General features: G+C 35.5%; 3 protein-coding genes, 1 long non-coding RNA gene and 1 other non-coding gene across 5 annotated transcripts; 3 read left to right on the top strand and 2 right to left on the bottom strand.

Annotated features, from left to right (window-relative positions):
- The first annotated feature begins 2,603 nt into the window (after positions 1–2,603).
- LOC18055236 (putative disease resistance RPP13-like protein 1) lies at positions 2,604–6,855 on the top strand. Its single transcript, XM_024177903.1, has 2 exons — positions 2,604–6,608; positions 6,757–6,855. The coding sequence occupies exons 1-2, from the start codon at positions 2,604–2,606 to the stop codon at positions 6,853–6,855; spliced, it is 4,104 nt and encodes a 1,367-aa protein (XP_024033671.1).
- An 81-nt stretch (positions 6,856–6,936) lies between these two features.
- LOC112095887 lies at positions 6,937–7,551 on the top strand. Its single transcript, XR_002904029.1, has 3 exons — positions 6,937–6,973; positions 7,067–7,104; positions 7,243–7,551. It is a non-coding gene; the product is annotated as an uncharacterized LOC112095887 (long non-coding RNA).
- Positions 7,552–12,321: 4,770 nt separating this feature from the next.
- LOC112095998 lies at positions 12,322–12,463 on the bottom strand. Its single transcript, XR_002904158.1, has one exon. It is a non-coding gene; the product is annotated as a small nucleolar RNA Z247 (small nucleolar RNA).
- Positions 12,464–12,987: 524 nt separating this feature from the next.
- On the bottom strand, positions 12,988–15,766 carry LOC18055489 (probable calcium-binding protein CML21). The gene is made up of 5 exons (XM_006452693.2): positions 15,560–15,766; positions 14,782–15,034; positions 14,344–14,546; positions 13,764–13,932; positions 12,988–13,506 (listed from the first exon to the last, which is right to left on the bottom strand). The coding sequence occupies exons 2-5, from the start codon at positions 14,978–14,980 to the stop codon at positions 13,388–13,390; spliced, it is 690 nt and encodes a 229-aa protein (XP_006452756.1). The 5' UTR covers positions 14,981–15,034; positions 15,560–15,766; the 3' UTR covers positions 12,988–13,387.
- Positions 15,767–17,349: 1,583 nt separating this feature from the next.
- On the top strand, positions 17,350–20,031 carry LOC18055490 (ubiquitin-conjugating enzyme E2-17 kDa). Its single transcript, XM_006452696.2, has 5 exons — positions 17,350–17,447; positions 18,374–18,462; positions 18,957–19,084; positions 19,260–19,364; positions 19,547–20,031. Exons 2-5 carry the CDS (start codon positions 18,393–18,395, stop codon positions 19,688–19,690), a joined length of 447 nt encoding a protein of 148 aa, XP_006452759.1. The 5' UTR covers positions 17,350–17,447; positions 18,374–18,392; the 3' UTR covers positions 19,691–20,031.
- Positions 20,032–20,834: the final 803 nt, after the last annotated feature.

A 20,834-nucleotide genomic window follows, 5' to 3' on the forward strand; every position in this document is an offset into this window, starting at 1 on the left:
ATGTTGAATAAAATTTATTTATATATTTATAAAAATGTATATAAAATATTTTTAATTGTGTATATATAATACTTGATAACTAAAATAAGTATTTTATATTACTATTTTATTTTTTTATTTTTTTATCTCAATATAATTTGTAATAATAATAATCACTTTAAAATTAATGATTTTATTTCCTAATTAATAAGGATAGTTTTATATTTTTTAATATATATGATAATATATATGAAATTATATTAAATGTAAAAGTTATTCTCAAAATCAAATTTTATAAAACTACTATTTCCTTGATTTTCTAAATCTGCTATGGAATGAGGTGATTCTGTGAGAGATAATTTTTAGAAAAATTTACTAAACAACAAATTTAATTTTTAATTCTTTAAAATCACTTTTAAACCTCTCAGAAACAATCTCAAGCGGCCCTTAACCTAAAAAACTCAAGTTCAAACTTAGGCGTCCCACGATCGAGCCTAAGCTTTTTTTCCCATCCGTACACAAAAGCCGTTGTCTTCCACTTGATCGTGCATCCTAGTGTATGTCTCGTACTCAATCTTGTATTTTCGGAACTCATGACATGATCCTCCATGGTTCTCTTTAATCAAATTCATTGATTCAAAAACTCCAAATTAATATAAAATCATTTTTTATTATTTTAAAACTACTTTGATGAAGTTAAAAAATACTTCAAACACCAACACGAAACCAAATAATCAAACAAATACTCTCCAACAGTTGGTGGTAAAAGTTTCGTGTTTGAGGGTGACACATAAAATACCAAATATAAAAACTTGTTATGAATATAAATAACATATTTAATTAAACTCGTCGAGTCAATGATACTAATTAATTTGATCATGGTCAAAAATTAAGTTGGACGAAATTCACAGGGTTTGTTGTCGTCCAGGCTTAATTAAATTACATGATTTGATTATTATCTCCATTAATGATGATTGATTGTTATCTTTCTCAATATTTGAATATCAACTTGAGTTTCTATGTTATGTCTCACTCAAATCATCCATACTAATAATCCACCCCTCTTCTCCAAAGAAGGATTTTAGTAAGAATTTATAACTATATTATTACTCAACCAAAACAAACACTTGGACTAAGCGTCGAGTTGGTAATTTTTCTAACATTTCTCCATTCCCTGAGCCCAGCTATCATACACGTCTCAAAAATAAAGTGTCTTGAATATTAGAAGAAAAGTACCTATACCTAACAAGATTAGGTGAATACCCAAAATTGTGGTCATTTTATTTCTATTTTTTCATACATAGCCGAAGAATGAAAAAGATTATTTAAAAGTCTCAAGTTCTAGAAGTGCATGATAAATATTGTCAAAGTCCAATATTACAGAGCAAATTAAGTGAAATACCCCAAATAAAATGTATGGAAAGGTGTCTATAACTTTCCTGAATAGCTAGGTGGGGAAGTAAAATTAATCTTTATTGATACATGGGCTTTTCAATATGAAATGAGTCACTTTAAATAGGTTCATTGCTCTGGCCTAGAATACGATTAATCTAACATGGACTACATGCCTAGCAATTTACCAAATCAATTGACAAGTTGGGATTCCCAGCCCACCAAGCAAAACCGGTGGTTTCTTGGTCATGACCTGCAACAGCTAAAATTCTATTAAAAAGCGTTTCCACGGGTGCACCATTCAATAAATTAATGTTAGACATTTGAAAAACAAATCGAGACTTAAACACCTAACATTATTCTATTATCTTAGATTGGTGAAGTCTACAAGGTATTGAATATAAACTCTTACATTGAGCTTGTGTTATAATCAAATGTCACATTCTGTTTAAATCATAATTTAACTAATTTCTGTTTATATTATATATATTATAATATATAGGTCATCGATTGAATCGTCCGAAATTCCAAGTACAGCTCATGGGAAAATGTTGCTGATGTTTCGTATCATTTTCTTGTTTATTTCCCCTTCACTGCAGCGTTTGTTAAAATTTGTTAAACTCATATAAATATGTATTGGCAGGCAAGCATGGCCATTACAATAATTATAGAGCACACGCAAAAATGTAATGATGACATATAATAATGACTTTTGACATATAATGATATTTTTAAAATAATAATGACTTTTAACATATAATGATATTTTTAAAGGGGAAACCTTAGGTGCAACTGTGGCACGGTGCCACAGTTGCACCGTAGCCTGATCCATTTTTAAAATAGACATAATAATTACCTTCAACCCCACTTCATTTATTTTCCTCTTAGACAATTATTACCCTCCTTTTTTATTTGGACAAAATTATGGTGTAATTGTGGTATCATATTACAGCCGCACCTAACCATTGGATCCAACTGCACACATGTACTATAATTAAATCCAATGGTAGGTGCAGCTGTGGTATGTAACCACAGTTGCACCATAGCTGATCCCTCTTTATTTTCTTTTAACTTTGCCTTGTAATTATTATAATAACTTGTGTATTTATATCATTATAAAATAGACGGTAAATGATGAATAGAAATCATTTGCTTCCCTTGAGCTTTTTAATAATTTGTTAAACTCATATACTCTTCGCTTATTCGAAGTCCTGATTCCTTAGTTTTCAAGCATGCCAGTAGGAGAGGTTTTCCTGGGAGCATTCCTTGATGTTTTGTTCAATAGACTGGCACCGGATAACTTGTGCCTGTTTCCAAGTGAAGATGGGATTCGTGTAGAGCTGAAGAAGTGGGAGAAAAAGCTGATGATGATCCAGGCAGTGCTCGAAGATGCAGAGGAGAAGCAACTGTCCAACAGGGCTGTCAAAATATGGCTGGATGATCTTCGAGCTTTGGCTTATGACGTCGAGGACATTTTTGATGAGCAACAGTTGACAACCAGACCATCATTCAGTATTTTGCACAATTTGCCAAGTAATCTTGTTTCCCAAATTAACTTGGGGTCCAAGATAAAAGAAGTAACAAGCCGTTTGGAAGAGCTTTGTGATCGAAGAAATGTTCTTGAATTGGAAAAAACTTCATCAGCTGTTGGAAGAGCGGCAAGTGTAAGTACCGTTTCATGGCAAAGACCGCCCACTCCATGTTTAGCAACTGAGCCTGCTGTTTATGGGAGAGATGGAGATAAGGCCAAAGTGCTTGATATGGTTTTGAGCCATGACACAAGTAATGATGATGTCAACTTTCGTGTCATTTCCATTGTTGGGATGGCAGGTGTTGGTAAGACAACACTTGCTAGGCTTGTTTACAATGATCTTGCAGTGGAAGATTTCAACTCCAGAGCTTGGGTTTGTGTTTCTGATGATTTTGATATTCTGAGAATCTCAAAGGCAATTCTGGAGTCAATCACTTTGTCATCTTGTGATTTCAAGGATTTAAATCCAGTCCAGGTTAAGCTGAAACAGGAGGTGGCTGGAAGAAAATTCTTGATTGTTTTAGATGATGTGTGGAGCAAGGATTATGGCTTGTGGGAAGTTTTGAAGTCTCCTTTTATGGCTGGAGCACCGGGGAGTAAGATAATTGTGACAACACGCGACGAAAACGTGGCGTTGATGCTAGGATGTCCCGGTGAATGCCATAACTTAGAGCTTTTATCAGATAAAGATTGTTGGTCTGTGTTCAAGAAGCATGCGTTTGCGAGCAGAGAATTCGTGGCTAGCCCACGTTTATGTAATTCAAAATTTGTTCGGAGGAAAGTTGTGGAAAAGTGTAAAGGCTTGCCTCTGGCTGCAAGAACTCTCGGCGGCCTTCTACGCTGTAAGCAGAGAGATGCTGAGTGGCAAGATGTCTTGAATAGTAACAAATGGGATTTATCGGATGACAGTGAGATTCCTGCGGTGTTAAAGTTGAGCTATCATCATCTTCCTTCGCATCTAAAGAGATGTTTTGCTTATTGTGCAATTTTCCCCAAGGATTATGAGTTTGAGGAGAAAGAAGTTGTTCTGTTGTGGATAGCAGAAGGTCTTATTCCACAATCAACTGACTATAAGCAGCTCGAAGATGCAGGGGTTGGGTATTTTCGAGATCTCTTGTCAAGATCAATTTTTCAACAAGCAAATGGTGATGGTTCCAAATTCATAATGCATGATCTTATTAATGATCTGGCTCAATGGGTCTCTGGAGAAACAAGTTTTAGGTTGGAGGATGGTGCCAATAACCGATCTCAAAGATTTGAAAGGGCTCTTCATTCTTCTTTCATTTCTAGAGATTTTGATGGTAAAAGTAAATTTGAAGTCTTCAACAAAGTTGAGCATTTGAGGACATTCTTGCCTATAATCTTACACGAGGGTACTCGTTACATAACCAATTTTGTTCTCTCTGAGGTGTTGTCCAAATTCAAAAAACTGAGAGTGCTGTCTTTAAGAAATTACTACATCACTGAGGTGCCCAATTCAATTAGACTTTTGACACATCTAAGGTACCTCAACTTTTCTGGCACTAGGATCTGCGACATACCAGAGTCAGTTGGCTTTTTATGCCACTTACAAATTTTGCTATTAAAAGATTGTCATCGTCTCAAGAAGTTGCCTACAAATGTGGAAAATTTGATCGACCTACTTTATTTTGATATTAGTGGTCAAAATCTCATAACAGAGATGCCGGTGGGAATGAACAAACTGAAATGTCTCCGAACATTGTCTAACTTTGTTGTGGGCTTGAATACCGGTTCTGGTTTGGAAGATTTGAAGAGTTTAAAGTTTCTTCGTGGAAAACTTTGCATTTCAAAATTAAGAAATGTGGTTCAGGACATAAGAGAGCCCATTTTAAGTGTCAAGGAGGATTTGGAAGTTTTGCAGCTGGAGTGGGAGTCTTTATATTTGCATGACAGCTCGGAATGTAGCAGGGTACCTGATATAAATGTTCTTGACGGGCTACGACCTCATGGAAATCTGAAAGAGCTCTCAATCATCTTCTACGGTGGTACAAATTTTCCATCATGGGTAGGAGATCCATCATTTTTTAGTATAGTGGATTTAAGACTGGAAAACTGTGAAAAATGTACATGCTTGCCAGCACTTGGGGCATTGCCCTCACTCAAGGAACTCACCATCAAAGGCTTGAGGAAGTTAATAACAATTGGCTCCCAGATTTATGGGGATGATTGCTTGAAACCTTTTCAATCGTTGGAGACTCTTTGTTGCCAGAATTTGGGAGCATGGTTTCATTGGGACCCTATCGCAGAAGATGGGCAAGTTGAAAAATTCCCTGTCCTCAGAAAGCTTTCGATTTTAAATTGCCCCAGACTTTCTGAGAGGTTGCCTGATCATCTACCTTCATTAGAGGAACTTGAGGTCCGTGGTTGTGAGGTACTGGTGGTATCATTGTCAGGACTTCCTCTGCTCTGTAAATTGGAATTAAGTAGTTGCAAACGGATGGTATGCAGGTCAATTGACTCCAAGTCAATAAAACATGCGACTCTATCCAATATTTCAGAGTTTTCTAGATTGTCGAGGCATAATTTTCAGAAAGTTGAATGTCTAAAGATCATCGGTTGTGAAGAACTTGAACATTTGTGGAACGAGATTTGTCTTGAGGAGCTGCCACATGGCCTGCGTAGCGTTGCTTCTCTCAGAAAACTATTTGTTGCAAATTGCCGAAGCCTTGTATCATTCCTAGAGGCTTGTTTCCTTTCCAATTTGAGTGAGCTCGTTATTCAAAATTGCAGTGCTCTAATATCTTTAAATGAGGTAATGAAGCACAACTATTTACATCTTAAAAGCTTGCAAATTGAAGGTTGTCAGTCTCTCATGCTCATTGCTAGACGCCGGCTACCTTCATCTCTAACAAAGGTTGAGATAAGAAATTGTGAGAATTTGCAATGTTTGGTGGATAATGGAGACGATTCTTCTGCTTCTTTATCGTCTTCTTCAGCGACGCACGGGGAGAATATCAACAACACCAGCTTGTCTCTTCTAGAGAGTTTGGATATCTCTGGCTGTCAATCTCTGATGTGCCTATCACGGAGAGGCCAGTTATCTACAGTTCTCAGACGCCTTAAGATTCAGACTTGTCCAAAGCTTAAGAGCTTATCATCATCAGGAGGCCAGTTACCTGTTGCAATCAAACATCTTGAGGTTCAAAATTGTGCGGAGCTTACTACTTTATCATCAACAGGAAAATTACCTGAGGCCCTTCAATACCTCAGCATTGCTGATTGTCCACAGCTTGAGTCAATAGCGGAAAGTTTTCATGATAACGCAGCACTCGTATTTATTTTGATTGGAAACTGTAAAAAGCTTCAATCCGTACCCAATGCTCTACACAAGCTTGTCAGTCTTGATCAAATGTATATTGGCAATTGTCCAAGTCTTGTTTCTTTTCCAGATGAAAGACTTCCAAACCAAAATTTGAGAGTTATTGAAATCAGCAGATGCGAGGAACTTAGACCACTTCCCAGTGGCGTGGAAAGACTCAACTCTCTTCAAGAATTAGACATAAGCCTGTGTCCAAGGATCGTAAGCATTCCAGCAAGTGGTCTTCCTACCAATCTAACCTCACTTTCAATTGAAGATCTTAAAATCTATATGCCATTGTCTTGTTGGGGGTTGCACAAGCTCACGTCTCATAGAAAGCTTGAGATTAGAGGATGTCCAAGTGCAGTGTCCTTTCCAGAGGAGTTGGTGAGAATGAGGCTGCCCACAACTCTAACTAAGCTGAATATTGCAAGATTTCCGAAGCTAGAGTACTTATCTTCGAGAGGTTTGCAGAACCTTACTTCTCTTGAATATTTGTCAATCAGTGAGTGCCCAAATCTCAAATCCTTTCCAGAGGAGGGCCTGCCATCCTCACTTCAGCAATTGTATGTTGAAGACTGTCCTTGGCTGGGAGCAAATTGCGAAAGGTATGGACCAGAATGGTCCAAGATAGCCCACATCCCTTGTGTTATGATTGATATGAACTTCATCCACGACCCTTCTTATCTAGTCGTTTTCCCTCAAAGAATCAGACGGTGGATAGAGTAAGAGCTCCTTGAACATCATCCCAGGTTCGTCAATTTCTGTTTAGATTTTGGTAATATTAGTCCTCTGCCTCAAACTCAGAGTGGCACTAACTTATCTTTATTTTCTTATCTGTAAAGGAAAAGATGCTCGTTGGCGTACAGAACTTTCAGGGCAGGTAATTAGTATTGAAGTGTTTGCTTCATTTTCAATTTGGTTAAGTTGAACTTGGTACCTTGTTATTTGTTTTTTAACACCAATTTCATTTTTCCCCCATTTTATCTTACGCGAAATTTATAATTTTCACACTCCCCAGGTTCAATATGTCTGGTTGTGTGCTTCCTTCCCTCAACAACCTCAATGCGAAGAGAGCTGGGACATGTCGAATGGGATTTTTTTATTTTTAATAATGGTATCTGCTGAAAACCGCAGGTTTTGCAGTTTCAGAGGTTGCTTTCAGCTGTCATAAAGGTATTGTTCTCATATGAAGTGTGTTTTATCCATTTTTGTGGCTTTCTACGAGGTGTAATGCGTTATGACGATCAGTTAAGTTTCCGAGCTTTGCATTTTTATGCTTCTTTTAGGACAACTGTGAGCTTGTAAAGTCAGTTTCATATAAAAATCCGTAATTTGAAGTTTTTTTAGTGCCTTTACATTTGTACTCTTAATTTCCACGTTCTGGATGTTTTCATAAAATGCGAAAGAAATTTTTGTTCAAGCATGAAGAGTCACGTTTCCGAGTTAATTGCAGCCTGCCAGTACCTTACAGACATGATATGCCAAGACTGTGAAAGCAATCCCTCGGACTAAAATTTCATCAGATTTATACATTGAAGCTTTAAACATAGGATGCCTTCACCATTATGAAAATTATGTGTTTATACTGACTCACGCAGCAAACTGCCTTACCTTGTACTAAGAAATGAAGAACATAGACGTTACATTAAACAATTATGTAAATAGAGATTAAAAAGCCTGTCTTCCTTTGCTCACTCTCTTAGTCTTCGGCAGTAACGTTCCATTTCTTTGTTCCAGAGCATTCCTCTTCACACATTAGCTCTATCAAGACAGATCAAACAGAAAAATGTCATGTGGTACAATGTTCTTCTCTTTATTTGGATTGAACTTGAGTTCAGTAATTCAAACTATTTACATTACAATATCAAGTTGTGAGAAAATGTAAAAGAATGTGTTTGTTAAGTAAGAAAATAACAAGAAAACGAGAGGAAAGTTTGAAGAAGAATCCGGATCTTTTATTATTGTTACACACACGAAATGAATGTTGACTACAGTTTATATAGAAGCTGGAATAACTAATTGAAGCTACTAGAATTCTGCCAGCTCAACATGAGGAAGTATCTGCTGTGTGTGCATCTAGTTGCTTCCAGTATGTCCACGCTATACCTCTGTTTCAGCACATATGCTGACATCCCCCCTCAAGCTGAATGGTCTAGGAAGAACATTCAGCTTGGATCTAAGATACTGAAATTGGCCATATGTCAGAGCTTTAGTAAGAACATCAGCTGTTTGATCCTCACTGGGAACAAAGCTGATTGAAATTTGTTTTGCTGCAATTTTCTCCCTAATAAAATGAATATCAAGCTCAATGTGTTTGGTCTTTGCATGGTAAACTGGATTAGTAGCCAAGGATATAGCTCTCTGATTGTCACACCACATAACTGGAGTTGTTTCCGTTTTAAACTTTAATTCAGTAAGTAAGGTTTGAATCCACAAAACCTCAGTTGTACCCAGTGCCAGAGCTCTGTACTTTGATTCTGTGCTAGATTTAGATACTACATGCTGCTTCTTTGAAGACCATGACACCAAATTTGAGCCAAGATACACTGCATAACCTGCTACAGACCTTCTGTCACCTCTGTCACACGCCCAATCAGAGTCACTGAAGCAAGTTATTTGTAAATTGCCACTGTGGTATAGCTGGAGACCAAAGTGGATTGTACCTTTAAGATACCTCAGCAGCCTCTTGCATGCTTGCCAATGTTCTGTTGTAGGAGCTGCCAGAAATTGGCTTAGTTTGTTCACTGTAAAGGCTATGTCTGGCCTTGTCAATGTCACATATTGCAGTGCCCCAACAACACTTCTATACTGATAGGAATTGTCAATTTCAGTGCCTGAGTGTTTTGTGAGCTGATGAGAAGTAGCCATTGGTGTAGGTACTGGACTGCAGCTATCCATACCTTGTTTTGCCAGTAAATCATCAATATATTTGCTTTGTGAAAGATGAATACCTTCTTTGGTTTTTGTTACTTCAACACCAAGAAAGTAACTAAGCTCTCCTAAATCTTTAAGAGCAAAGGTGGCCTGCATATCAGAAATTACTTGCAGCACACTAAGTGAATTAGAACCTGTGATGATTATGTCATCTACATACACCAGAACCAGCAAAATGTGACCTTTATCCCACTTATAAAATAAAGATGAATCTGATTTACAATTAACAAAGTTCCACTGTGTAATCATGGCAGATTTGAATCTATCAAACCAAGCCCTTGGAGCTTGTTTTAATCCATAGAGAGCTTTTTTAAGTTTGCAAATGTGATGAGGCTTAGAAGGGTCAACAAATCCTTCTGGTTGTTCCATATATACATCTTCAGCAAGGATGTCATTTAAGAAGGCATTATTGACATCAACCTGTCTTATTAACCATCTATTCATCACTGCCAGACTGAGCACAATTCTTATTGTAGATGACTTAATAACAGGGCTGAAAGTTTCAGTATAGTCAACACCATATGTCTGATGAAACCCCTTAGCAACAAGTCTTGCTTTGTATCTAGATACTGATCCATCTGAGTTATACTTGATTCTAAATACCCACTTATTACCAACTACTTTGACAGGTATTGTAGGTTTAACAAGAATCCAAGTTTGATTTGCTTGAAGAGCATTAAATTCTTCTTTCATGGCTTCAAACCATTTAGGATCTGTTAAAGCTTGTGCTACAGAGGTTGGTTCAGAGGGTTTCAATAGAAGAGCAGTAAGATATGTTTTTGGTTTGAAAATACCAGCTTTAGACCTAGTGATCATAGGATGACCAGAGGGCTGTGATGCTGGTAATTGATGAGGAGGTTGAGATGAAGAGGATGTATTAGGTTCTGCTGTGACAGGGACTTGATTACTTGAAGAAGATATAGATGAAACATTAATGGATGAAGGAGATGAAATCTGATGAGAACCTTGAGGTGGAGGTTTTTAGAATTCAGTTGCTGAAAAAGGTACTGGAAAGACTTGCATTGAGGAAGATGAGGATGTTGTATCAGAATTTGACAGACTTGAATTTGTAACTGAAGAAAAATCAACACCTAACTAATATGGAAATGATTTTTCATCAAAAATTACATGGTTTGAAACATACACTCTCCCAGATGAATGAAGACACTGATAGCCTTTGTGATGTGGGCTGTAACCTATGAATATGCATCTGCTAGACCTGAACTCAAGTTTATGTCTATTATAGGGTCTAAGGTAGGGATAACATGCACATCCAAAAACTCTTAAAATTGAGTAATCTGGATGCTGCTGAAAAAGTTTGAAGAAAGGTGATACATTGTTTAGAACAGGTGTAGGTAATCTGTTTATAAGAAACACAGCTGTGTGGAATGCATTCCACCAGAAATGCAAGGGTGATTTGGATTGAGCTAGCAAAGTCAAACCAACATCTACAATGTGTCTATGTTTCCTTTCTATCATTCCATTTTGATGATGGATATGAGGACAAGGGTGCCTAAACTGAATCCCAGAAGCAGCTAATAAGGAAGAAAAGGATCTGAATTCGCCCCCCAGTCAGTTTGAACAATTTTGATTTTCCTGTCAAAGTGTTGTTCAATAAAGGTTTTGAACATTGTAAAAACTTGTAATGCATCAGACTTGGCTTTTAAGGGAAATAACCAAGTAAATCTGCTGAAGTCATCTAGTATGGATAAGTAATAATTGTAACCTTGAGTAGATGTTATATGAGAGGGTCCCCAGAGGTCTGCATATATGAGTTGCAATGGTGCTGTGGTTTTGGTTTTTACAGAACCAAAATGTTGAAGATGGTTTTTGCCAAGTTGACAGGCAGTACAAAAAAGCAAATTTGAAGTTTTATTAAGATCAGCAAATGTATTACAATGCTTCATTACAGTTTTGAGAATATGTATGGCTGGATGTCCTAGCCTTTGATGAAGCAAATTTACATCTACTGAATGATTAGACACTGACATAGCAGTAGGCTTCCAAACTACATTACTTGAAGAAGCTAAAGTTTTTGATTGACTTGAACTGAAACTTGACTCATCAGGAGTAGAAAGAGTAGCAAACATAGACAAATGCTTATGAGTAGGAATTTGAGAGTAGTAAGCTGAGAGAGTTGACTTAGAGACTTCAAAGTTTGAGGAGATAACATCTTGAATCTGATACAAGCCTTCTTTAGCAATACCTCTAAGCAAAAGAATTCCTGAGTTCCTGGCCTTAATGAGGCAGAGATTATCAACAAATTCAACAAGAACATTGTTATCAGTCAAGAGCTGAGACACACTTAGCAAATTTTTAGTTATGTGAGGCACATGTAAAACATGGTTAAGTAACAAGGGTTTATGTGAGTATGTAGCAAGCAATACAGATCCTATATGTTTGATTTTCAAGCCATTTCCATTTCCTACAAGTAATTCTTCTGATCCAAAATAAGGCTGGAAGTCAAGAAGTTTACCTGAATCATTTGTGATGTGGCTAGATGCTCCACTATCTATGTACCACGAGGGATCTTCAATTACTTCAGGTGAAGAGATGAATGGAGCAACAGAGTTTTGGTTCTGATTAAATTTCTGATCATTATTCACTCCATTATAGCAGTTGAAAGCAGCAGGATTGCTAGGACTTGAGTAAAATGAACCAAAAGGTATTCCAGGAACATGATCTGATTGTGTTGGTTCTGGATAAGCAATATGACCTTGATAACCTTGATAGCCAAATCCTTTCGAGAAGGCACAATTATCAGAGAAAGCACCATTACCACCTCTTCCAAAATTATTGAAAGGCCTTTGACCAGCATTATTTTGATTAAATCCTCTACCATATTGATTAAACACATGTCTAAAATTTCCTCTTCCAGGACCTCTTTAAGGAACAAAAGCAGAATTATACATGTTTTTGCACTTAGTTGCACCATGACCTGGAATAAAGCATATCTGACAAACTATATTTGGCTTAAACGGCATATTATTTCCTCCATTACTTCCATTTCCAAAATTATTTTGTGTATTACCACCAAAACCTCCTATGCCTCTCTGATAACCAAAATTACCTTTATAAAATCCCTGATTCTTTTGTGCAACATTAGCAGTGAGATTATGCATAACATCATCACTTAATTTTCCTTTCTTCTGATCAAGCCTCATTTCATGACTCAACAATACAGCATATAATTCATCCAGACTCATATTTTCTCCTTTTGCAAGCAATGTAGTAACTAGTGATTCATAATCTTGTGAATCCAGACCAGTCAAAATATAGGTTATCAGATCATTATGTTCAACAGGCTTTCCAACAATAGCAAGACTATCAGCTAAACGTTTCATTTTAGAAAAATATGCAGTCATCGGCATAGAACCTTTTTTTGCAGTCTGAAGTTGCATTTTGAGTGGCATTATTCTTGCCTGAGTCTGAGAAACAAACATTCGAGTAAGTGAATCCCACAGTTCTTTAGAAGAAACACAGTGAATAACAGATGTCAGCAAATTCTCCTGAATCGATGAAAACATCCAGCTGAGGAGCAATTGATCTGTTCTGATCCAGGTGGCAAATGCAGGATTCTCAGTTCTGGAATTGGATCCAGCATTTGTAGAGCTTGATGCTTCATTGATTTGATTGCAATACTGATCCGGACATTGATTTGCTCCAGTTATAAAGCCTTCCAGTCCATTCCCTTTGATTGAAGCTAAAACTTGATTTCTCCAAACCATAAAGTTGTTTTGATCAAGTTTGATAGGTGTAATGAAGTTATAGGATTGTGTGTTTTGATTTGTGTTAGCCATTGGCTCTGATACCATGTGAGAAAATGTAAAAGAATGTGTTTGTTAAGTAAGAAAATAACAAGAAAACGAGAGGAAAGTTTGAAGAAGAATCTGGATCTTTTATTATTGTTACACACACGAAATGAATGTTGACTACAGTTTATATAGCAGCTGGAATAACTAATTGAAGCTACTAGAATTCTGCCAGCTCAACATGAGGAAGTATCTGCTGTGTGTGCATCTAGTTGCTTCCAGTATGTCCACGCTATACCTCTGTTTCAGCACATATGCTGACACAAGTAATTAAACTGAATTTATATATCAACTTGACTATTACTGCAAAAAAAGCAAACAAGACATATCTTGGAACTTCACTGCTACAGAGAACCTTTAGCTACCAGCCATCACATCATAGGCAGCTATGATGGCTGGAGAACAAGATGGACTGGTTTAATTCTTCTCTTCCCCTTCTTCCTCGTCTTCATTCTCACCGACTCCACACCAACGAGTGAATGCAAACAGAAATTCCTTGAAGTTCACCATTCCATTTTTATCCCAGTCCATCTCTTCTGAAATTGTGAAGTTAAAAAAATGTCAAAAAGTTCTTTTTTTTTTTTTTCAAGTGAATACATATTAATAAAGGTCATCCTGCACCAACATATCCATATCCACCACAACTGCTTTTACACTTACTGGCCACAATTGTAACAATTGTGAATAATGTTTAACTATAACATGGAGGCAGGAAAACACTTTCTGGTAAAATATGGAGGTGCAAATTTTCTGCATGCATAGAGAGAGAGAGAGAGAGAGAGAGAAAAGTAACCAAATCTTTTAATGGCTATTCGTCCAGTGGAACCTTCTCCTGATTCAGTTACAGCTTGAGTCATCTCACTTCTGCTGACATAGCCATCCTTGTTCTTGTCCAAGAATACAAATGCATCAACCAGTGTTTCAAAAGTAGCCTCCAGCTTCGGCATACCCATCCGCGATTTCTAGGATGTCATGGAACACAAACATAGCCCAGAACAAAGGAAAATGAAGGAAAGAATGTATACAATTCCTTCGAGTGTTAGCTTGGGAAGCCAAAATGACAAGGTGACCCTGTTAGCTCTGAAATAAGAGAAGACTGCAATGTTTCTAGTTTTGAACAAATGAGAAAATGAATCTGTGCAATGGACACACAATGAGAGAACTCTGCAACCTATCCAGCCTAGGCAAAAATGAGAGAGCACTCCAAAAGAGGATAATAATGTGCATATGGCAAACGGATGATGATTTAAACAAGTTTCCAAGTAGGAAAATGATATAAGTCGAGCACCAGTGAAATAAGTTTAAGTCTCACATGCCAGGTAAAAATGACTTAAAACATCTAATATATTGAAAAACTACTAAATTTAGGATACAGCACGAAGAGCAGTGGGATCATCCTTCAGAAGATACACAAGGCAAAGCAGTACGATGAATTCATTGAACTTCATTCCCATATCCTTGTTAATATCACAGGCTTCAAAGAGATCATTGATTTCCTCTTCAGTAAATTTAATTTCCAGCTTATGGAAACACTTCTTAAGCTCTTCATGATCAATTGTGCCATTTGAATCCTCATCTGTAGAGAATAGCATAAGCAAATGCTTCTTAGAAGTTAGAAGAAAAACCGGTTTTCACGTGACTTGAGCACTTAAATTTTACCATGAAATCATTAGAAACATAGCTAATCCAAAAATATGACTGATAATAGAATTCTATCTTAATGCTATTACTACACCCAAAGGTTTGCAACCTGTTTAATCAAACATACAGAGGTTATTCAACAAACAAATAAAACACAACCATGTACCCACCAAATTTCTCAAAAATAGCTTTGCAGTTTCTTAAGCTATCATCTATTTTTGGGAATTTCAAAATTATGCTGTTGAAAGATTTCAGGGCAGTTCCTTCAGCTGCTCTGCGTTGCATAGCTTCGACCATTTTGGCCTCCAGCTTTGTTTCTGGCATCCATGTACTTGTAGCGCTCTCTGGCTTCCCTACTATACCTCCCATTGCCAATATTTACCGAAGACAAAATGGGATGCAAGTTATGAGGTAACTCTGAGCCTGGCCATGTCAGGAACCAAGATGTTAGGACATTACAACCAAATTTTCAGGCAAACAACAATCATCTGAGAATCGTCTACTTTGCCTAACATGACCTTAAAATTAAAAAAAAAAATTGAAAAGTTCACCATAATAACAATTGCAAGCTCAGTCACAAACTCAAATATTAGAATAGCTTATTCCTATCAGACGTAAACATGATTCAAAGAATTTGTTGTTTATTTGATGAGAGTCATGAAACTACCACCTTTTCAATGATGCCTTTATATATAACCACAGAAACTTGCATGATTCTTCATGCCACCCAGAAATTAAAATCCAACATGGTAATATTCCATCTCATGATAGTGCAATATAAGATATAAACCAAATATCAAATGATATTGATTTATAGAAAGTCAATCCATCTACCTCCCCAAAAGCTCTTTTTGATCAACAATTATTAGATAAAAAGAACAAATTTTTCTTCCAATTCTCCTTGTGTTATACGCAGATCAATAAAAAATAATGAAGCCAAGTTCTCACCAACTATAAAACTTCCAGACGCCGTTGCAAGCAAACTGAATAAGATCAATTCAAGAAGCAACAAATTAAGAGCACACCTGCAATGGCTTCTATTATTATGCAACAAATTAAGAAATCAACTTATGAGAGACCAAAAGCTCAAAATGAAAATGGCCCAGAAAGAGAAGAAAGAGAGAGAATGTAAGGGAAGCTAAAGTTAGAAAAGTTGGTTTATGTTGTTGATAAGCTTGAGTTCATTTCATTTCATAGAAGTTATGCAAGCCAAGTTTTGTGCTGAACCCACCACGTATTATTATTATTTTTTTTTTTTCAAGTTTTGATTGATCTCGGCGCTTGTGGTTGTCCACTAGCCAAACCATTTCCGCTGACTTTTCAGTTTCTTTCACAATATTAAATACAAATATTAAACGAAACAAAAAACTGAAACGAACCAAAAATATTTTCCAATTTCCATGGCAATGACGTTGAATATATGAAGATTCCATAACCAACTGAGAAGAGATTTTTGCATTATTTTTTGTTTTTGACCTTGCTTCATACATGCATTATGCATCAGCTGTCAAGTATTTTCATTAAAAAATGGAAATCTTGATTGCCATGACCAAGACTTTTGACAATTTATTGCTATGTTGATTTGTGGTTAAATATTTTACGTTGCGTTATTGTACAGAGTAAGATGCAAAGTTTAAAATCATTTTTTAACTTTTATCTTTGAATTCGAGTAATCCGTTACAGAAAGCTATTTGTAAATAAAATAGCCAAACCCAACCAATTGAAATGCTTCCAGTGGAGATAACATTTCTCTTTGTAGATCCATAATTAGATGTACAAATAGATCTTAAAAGATAATCAACTGGAAGAATTCAAATCATTCATCAATCCTTTAATGGTGGACTTCGTTTGGTCTGGGAAAGTGACTTTTACTCCTCATTATACACTGGCTATTCCTTGCCCACTAATGGACTTCGATTATTGATTATTATTGACGTTATTGTTTTATTTTATTTATATTATTTATTATCTTTACAAACAAACACAACTCTCATTCATCGTATGATAATTGTATTTAGATCAATATGCATATTCAATCCATTACAAAGGAGAATAGCGTATTAGTAACGTGTACAAGTTACATTAAAACTCCACCCAAAAAACAAGCTTCTTGCTATTTGAACAACCTCTGACTCTAGTGTTGGCTCTATCAATTGATACCAAGTAACCAAACAGATTTCTTTCAAATTCTTGTTAATCACCAATCACTCATTTTAACTTTGCTCATTAAAAAACTTAGATAATAGAGAATCTTGGTAAAAAAAAAAAAATTATATTATCATTATCATTTTTTTGGGGGGGTTATTGGAAGTTGTGAACTAATGAACATCCCACTAGAGACATTGTGATTTATGGTAATCATAATTAGAATTATCATGTGATGATTCTCATTAATATCCAAATATTACATTCATATATGTGGTATATATTCTCTTAGTTACACTATTTAATTTTTTTAGGATACTATTTGATATCCTAAATCACTAGCTAAGTACTTGTTAGCAACGTTTTTCATATCATTAAGACATATTTATAAAAAAAAAAATTTAAAACATTTGATTTTATATCTGAGAATATCAAATCATTGATCATATAATTTATTTACTATTTTGAGTAATTATATTCCAAATAAATTTCACAAGAGCAGTAAGTGCCAAGTACTACTCATAATAGAGTTAAGAGTAACAGACCAACAAAAATCTGCCACGTAGGAGCCGTGCGTGGCAATATGTGACCGCCACACACGCTCACTATATATTCACCCCAAAACAAGCTTTCGCGTGACTTTGACTCGCAACGTAAAATAACACCAGACCCAAACTCTCAGGCCACAAAGGTAAAGCTCCGATTTTTAATTTTTAATTTTTTTTTTAAATTTCTCAATTATTTCATTAATTTTTAAAATTCCCCAATAATCACGCCTTCGTCCCTGATTTTGGTTTGAATTTATAAATAAAGGTTGTTGCTTCAAATCTGTCGGTACAATTTTTGTACTTTTTAGAATTAGGGTTAGGGTTTGTGATCGTGTTTTCGATTCTGTTTGCTTTTAAGATATAACCCTCGAAGTACGGCACTGTTTCTCTGATGGGTAAACTTATTTATTATTATTGTTATCATTGCGGTGCATATAATATTTTAATCTGGCACTGCTTGTTGTTTGATTGTTTATTTTTATTAAGGTTTTATTTAAAAAGATATTTTTTGTATTTATTATTTTTTTGGTACTGTCTATAGATCTGGAGGGTATATTTTATTTGTCCTTTTAGAGGTGGTAATAATTGGTTGTTTTATGTTTTATGTTTTTTTCAATTATTTTTTTGGTGACTGAGAAATCAAGGGAAAAAAGAATTTTTGTGAATAATTTCTTGTGAATGTTAATGGGTGTTGATTAATTGGGGGATTTATGTATTAGAAGGGTTTTAAAAATTGAAACTACTGAAACCTAATTTCTTCTGTGACATGTTTGGCAGTGAATAGGGTAATGGTTTTGAAACTAGCAGTTATGATACTTTTAATTATTTTGAGCAAAATAATTGCTGCTTGTTTGTGTTGGATTGAAATATTGTCACCTCGGCAAAATAATTACTGCTTGTTTGTGTTGGATTGAAATATTGTCACCTCGTGTTCATATTTTTGACATTCACATTTCACCATATCGGGCAACTATTTTTGTTAGTGTTATTTTTGTTTAGGTCTAGATAGGATTGGGAAATACATTTGTAGTCGAACTGAATTGTGTTATTCTTTTGGATGTCGTTGCAGTTTGTTGAGAAATTCCCAGATGGCTTCAAAACGGATCAACAAGGAGTTGAAGGACCTACAGAAGGACCCTCCTGCTTCTTGTAGCGCTGGTTCTTTCTTTATCTCCTTCTCAATCTTATTTGTTTTTCTATTTTCATTTGTCATTGAAGACTATATACTCATAGAGTTGAATTATCTACCCACTAATCACTCCCATGATGGAGAGGCTTAAAGTTTTTAAGATACCAGGTGAAACGGAACTTTATTTCTTGGTTCCAATTCCAATTCTCTTCTTGCAGCACTGGTTCTTTCTTCATCTCCATCTCAGCATGTTTTCTTATTTTTTTCTATTTTATTTGTCATTGAAGATAGATATATATATATATATATGTATTCATGAAGTTAACTTGACTTATCAACCCACTAATCTCTCACATGATGAGAGGAATAAAACTTTGAAGATATTAGGTGAAATGGAATTTTATTTCTTGGTTCCAAATCCGCTTGCTTTTCTAATTATCTAAACTTTTTTGCCTTTAAGTCCATCACAGCTTTGAATTAATCTTTTGGAACTTTGTAATTTTGAGTGCTGCCTATTTTGCAGGCCCTGTTGCTGATGACATGTTCCATTGGCAAGCAACAATTATGGGCCCATCAGACAGCCCATTTGCTGGGGGTGTATTTCTTGTATCCATTCATTTCCCACCTGATTATCCATTCAAGCCACCGAAGGTAATGTGTTACTATTTGTTTTATCAAATTTTTTCTTATTCTAGTTAATATGGGGCAATTTCTTCGATTGTGAGCATGGGTAGAAGTAATTAATTATCGGTTGGGATTGGGTTGGAGCGTATTCGTGTATAATACTAGTTACCATGGTGAATAAATTTGAATATGTATTGCACAGGTGGCCTTCCGTACTAAGGTTTTCCACCCTAACATCAACAGCAATGGTAGCATCTGTCTTGACATTCTCAAGGAGCAGTGGAGCCCTGCTTTGACAATATCCAAGGTAATTTACTCATGTCCTTGTTAGATTATTTTGTATCTCTCTTGTTGAAAACTTTGTCAAGGGGCCTTTGTTCATTGTAAGTATTATTGGTTACGTTCAAGTTTGACCTCCAACTTTGTACCTTTAGTTATCTTTAGATATGATTTTAGTTTAATTTGTTTGTTATGATCTACACATTGCAGGTACTTCTGTCAATTTGCTCACTACTTACTGATCCGAACCCAGATGACCCACTTGTGCCTGAGATTGCTCACATGTACAAGACTGACAGAGCCAAATATGAGACTACTGCTCGATCCTGGACCCAGAAGTATGCCATGGGTTAAGAGGGGCTAGGCTGTACGCCCCTGAGAACATTAATGGCTTGTGGTCCTATTAGTAAATAATAGAAATAAGTTTGTTTCAGATATTAAAAGACGATATTTGGTTTTGTTTACTAAGTTGTTAAAAGGTTTTATGTGGGGTTACTTTCCAATTTAGCATTGTCCTTCAATACTTAAATTATAATTTACTGCAGAATGGAGCTGCCTTTGCCTTTATTTATTGTTGGTAATGGTCTATTTGAAGGCTTCTAGAATGCGATTTATAGTAATGAACGGAACCTCTCCATTCCTGTATGATTCCCAACTTCCCATTTTGAAAAAAGAGTTGCCCATGGGTTTTGATTTCTCTGTATTTTGATATTGATCGGTAATGATCACTGTTATGAATTATAATTACAAAATTAGCCTTAACATCGGAATTGCTAGGATTTGCCCTTTTTTTAATTTTATGAGTCAAATGTATAGGTTACAACTCATATTGTATGAGATTATTGTTTATATATCTACAATCAGATAATTCTTAAGATTAGGGTTTAGATTTTTACATTTTATAATATTTGAGAGACCTTATTTTAGGCGGAAAAACATTTTAACCTCCACAATATTTTGTGGGGGCTCAAACCGTTGCCCTCACAATTGTGAGGGCAACGGGATTTGCCTTTACATCATTGGTGAAGGACTAATTTTACTTGGAGCTGACAAAACGATTTACCAAATTGTATTCGTATTGTGTTAGTTTCGTATTGTTTCAAATTTAAGTTAAGATATCAATATTTTAAAATAATTATTAAATGAGTCATATTTAAATTAACTTGACATGAAAAATAATTGAATATTGAGAACTTAACTTGACATGATCACATGAAAAGTAAAAAAGTTACTCAAATAATATGTTTAATATTTATATATTTAATAAGATTTTCATAAAATATTTACGCGCGCATACACACACAACATATAATATATATATATATATATATAGAGAGAGAGAGAGAGAGAGAGATACACTTATATGTTTATACACACACACATATACATATCAATAATATATGCATTTCTATCAATATTTTACACATTTATATTATTAAAATTCTAAATCTATATAAAATTTTATTAAAAAAAATTGTGTATGTTCATCTTCCCCCTT

This window comes from Citrus clementina, unplaced genomic scaffold (genome assembly GCF_000493195.1).
Source record: "Citrus clementina cultivar Clemenules unplaced genomic scaffold, Citrus_clementina_v1.0 scaffold_1, whole genome shotgun sequence".
Lineage (NCBI taxonomy): Eukaryota > Viridiplantae > Streptophyta > Magnoliopsida > Sapindales > Rutaceae > Citrus > Citrus x clementina.

Bases quoted from the DNA above. Each gene is read 5' to 3' on its own strand.
- LOC18055236 (XM_024177903.1), top strand. From the start codon at position 2,604: ATGCCAGTAGGAGAGGTTTTCCTGGGAGCATTCCTTGATGTTTTGTTC. The intron at 6,609-6,756 runs GTGAGAATGAGG...AATCCTTTCCAG, and splicing joins TGTCCTTTCCAGAGGAGTTG to AGGAGGGCCTGCCATCCTCA.
- LOC18055489 (XM_006452693.2), bottom strand. From the start codon at position 14,980: ATGGGAGGTATAGTAGGGAAGCCAGAGAGCGCTACAAGTACATGGATG. The intron at 14,547-14,781 runs GTGGGTACATGG...TATTCTCTACAG, and splicing joins AGCTATTTTTGAGAAATTTG to ATGAGGATTCAAATGGCACA. The intron at 13,507-13,763 runs GTTACTTTTCTC...TCACAATTTCAG, and splicing joins AATAGCCATTAAAAGATTTG to AAGAGATGGACTGGGATAAA.
- LOC18055490 (XM_006452696.2), top strand. From the start codon at position 18,393: ATGGCTTCAAAACGGATCAACAAGGAGTTGAAGGACCTACAGAAGGAC. The intron at 19,085-19,259 runs GTAATGTGTTAC...TGTATTGCACAG, and splicing joins ATCCATTCAAGCCACCGAAG to GTGGCCTTCCGTACTAAGGT. The intron at 19,365-19,546 runs GTAATTTACTCA...TACACATTGCAG, and splicing joins CTGCTTTGACAATATCCAAG to GTACTTCTGTCAATTTGCTC.